The sequence below is a fragment of the Helianthus annuus genome, chromosome 10 (assembly GCF_002127325.2).
Source record: "Helianthus annuus cultivar XRQ/B chromosome 10, HanXRQr2.0-SUNRISE, whole genome shotgun sequence".
Taxonomy (NCBI): Eukaryota; Viridiplantae; Streptophyta; class Magnoliopsida; order Asterales; family Asteraceae; genus Helianthus; species Helianthus annuus.
Genome location: NC_035442.2, coordinates 101,256,647 through 101,259,844, shown reverse-complemented (window position 1 = coordinate 101,259,844; position 3,198 = coordinate 101,256,647). Strand labels below are relative to the sequence as shown.

At 32.3% G+C, this 3,198-nt stretch overlaps 1 protein-coding gene across 1 annotated transcript; it reads left to right on the top strand.

The window, feature by feature from the left end:
• The first annotated feature begins 620 nt into the window (after nucleotides 1-620).
• Nucleotides 621-1,302, top strand: LOC110881942 (auxin-responsive protein SAUR21). The gene has a single exon (XM_022130067.2). It carries the CDS (start codon nucleotides 621-623, stop codon nucleotides 915-917), a length of 297 nt encoding a protein of 98 aa, XP_021985759.1. The 3' UTR covers nucleotides 918-1,302.
• The last annotated feature ends 1,896 nt before the right edge of the window (nucleotides 1,303-3,198 follow it).

Sequence of the window (3,198 nt, the reverse complement as noted above, 5' to 3'; positions counted from 1 at the left end):
CACCGTATTATTATGGTGCATTCATAACAATACCTAATATATAAGTAACTAATTGCATCACGTGTCACAATTCTGTTAGATCAAGATATTTTATGCTTCTCTTATTTCAGTCATTCTTATTTTATTTCTTAATTTAAATGGGTTAATTAAAAATGGTCAATTGTATCTTTTTTCTGTTCTATATTTCTTAAATCTTCGTTGTTCAATATTTCATTTATTCAACCGTGTAATACAAGAATTTCTAACCCAGTTATTGAAAGAAAGTATTTGATGTAAATTACTAATTTTTATATATCAAAGTTATAGAGTATAAAGTAATGATCATAGGATCTTCAAGATCATGATCTATAGCACAACCTTCGGTTATGTACTAATTTAACTATATACACATTGTTAATTATAAGTTAGCTTCTGTGCATTATACATTACTCAAATAAAAAGTCTTGGCGTGATCAGCAAGTGAAGATTTGGGAATTAATTAATTAACAAAGCCATGTTAGGGATCACATGAGGTAATCCCCACAACTCAACCTAAACAAATTGTCAATCATTTCCATTTGGGCATCCATACTATAAATGACTAGCATCATACACATTACAACTATCACACAAATTTCTAAATGGGTATCATCCGATTCTCTTGTCTAAATGGCAATGCAAAAAGATTTAGCAAACTGCAGTCAACATGCAAAGAGAATCAATCCCAAGTGCCAAAAGGTTATTTTGCGGTTTATGTTGGAGAGATACAAAAGACACGATTTGTCGTCCCTTTATCGCTTTTGGAGCATCCATTGTTTCAAAGCTTGTTACGCAAGTCGGAGGAGGAGTTTGGATTCAAACATCCCATGGGAGGAGTAACCATTATATGCCCAGAAGATGACTTCGTCGACATCACCTCGAAGTTGCTTGTGTCATGATCATAACAAGCGAAAATGATTATAGGTTAAAAGTGTTATAAGGATACAATTAACCATTTCTAAAGAATGTAAGAATCCCCATTCGGAAACATGTTGTAAACATTTGTGATCTTAAACTTTTTCAGAAGATCACACTTGACTTTTTGATTTATTTTTTAAATATGTTATATATTAAACCCTTGTTTCCTACAAGATTTTTTAATTTTGTGTTGATGGGTCCTCAATGGTTATAGTTAAACATTAAGGAGTTTGTATTTATCATATATGTCTACCAGTTGTACAGCTTGGTGTTTAATGTTTATTATGTGGGTGTCTTGGAGATCCCATGGTGGCAAACAATGTATAAATTGATTTGGCCCTCCTGTTTTAGGTTGGTTACAATAAATTCTTCTGCTTTTCCATGAAAAAATAAATAAACTAATATTCATCAGTTTGTTTTGTCTTTCTGGTTTGGTTATTCTTCATATTTTGTTTTGGATATATAAATAAATAAATATATGCTTAGTAAAAATAAAATAAAAGTCCCTATGTTTTAGCGGTTTTAACCATTTGAGTCCAAAATCAAAAGGTTTAACACACTGAGTCCCTGACCACTCATTTTATAACCTTTTGAATCCAAGTTTGTTCATTTTATAAGTTTTGACTCCATTTTTGAAACAAAAATGAACTCAAAACGTTATAAAATGGACCCAAAAGAACTCAAAAGGTTATAAAAAAGCGTCTAGAGACTTAGGGCGTTAAACATTTTAATTTTGGACTCAAATAGTTAAAACCACTAAAACACCACGACTCAAAAAGTAATTTACTCTAAAATAAAACTTACGTTTTGATGTTTTTTATGTTTATTTTGAATATTTATCTTTTTTCTTTTTTTTTTTTACTTCTCCAATAAGATTTCGTACAACTTATGTTACTTAATATGGTTGAAGCTTAAACTCTATTATTATTTGTATTATAATATCCAAATGTGAAATCTCATTTGATCTGCAAGCTCATATGGCTAATCAATGCGTTGCTTGACGTATTAAAATAATTTTTGTGGGTTTCTAAGTAACCAACTCAATGTGCACACAGGTGATTTGTGATTATTTTTTGTCAAATTGCTAAAGATTTTGATATTCTTGCTATTAAAATATTTTAAGTTGTGTTTTAAGAAGAAAGGTTTTATTAGTATTTATAAATAACTATATACTTACAAAGAAAGATGAATTTTAGAATTAAATCAACATAAATAATCATAATGCAACAACAACAACCATACCCAGTGAATCTTACAAATAGCAAAGCTACTTATAGGGTCTGGGGAGGGTGGAATGTAGACAGACCTTGGCTCTATCCCTAGGGATTGAGAGGCTGCTTCCAGAAGAGAGCATCGGCTCCAAAACGAACAGCATACCAACACATCAAATCAAAGAAAATGGAAAAATAGAATATAGAAAAACAAAAGAAGTCACCTATACCAAGAAAGCGATCAGAGTGACACAGTATAATGTAAATTGTCACACCCCAACCGATGACGGAAACATCGGGGCACGACACTGAGCGAAACAGATTGTCCAGGAGAAATCCATAACAACTAATTTACCAGATATTTAAATATTAAGGTCCCATACTATAACATACCAAAGTAAATAATTATTACAGACCAAATATCTCAAAGACAAATAACATGTTCTGACAACTCAGATTTAAATTGTTTTTGTTTGTTTCTAGACTCCATCCTACTTGATTCCACAAAAGTAGGTAAAGCACAGCAATCCTAGCATCCTAAGCACCTGTCACATACAAATAAAGTCAATACACATAGTGTAAAGGTGAGCATACAAGTTTAATAGTATAATAGAGTTCAAATTCGTTTACGCATAACCAACATGTAACATGTAGCAAAGTGAAAGCTAGTAGGTTATCGACAGAGAAATATGCACAGACGTGACTGCAAGTTGTAGAATGCGCAACACATATCCCCACTGGGACACGTGAAGTAAAGCCCTTAACAACCCCTGTCCATAACAGGTGCTGAGTTCAAACTATAGTATTATCGTTGCTAAGGTGTCAGGCAACAATCACCGTGTTAACATAACATACAAGCATTCATCGAATAACACGTAACATGCAATAACGGTTAACGTTTAAATAGTGTTTACGTTGTGTGTCAATTGTGATTTTGAATAAGTAACGTATGTAATACCCAAAAGTGTGTAAAGCAAAAAGGGATCGAGTATACTCACAGATCGTGCTTAACAAGTAAACACTCTCTTGGATTGCAGGGAGCACTGAGAGA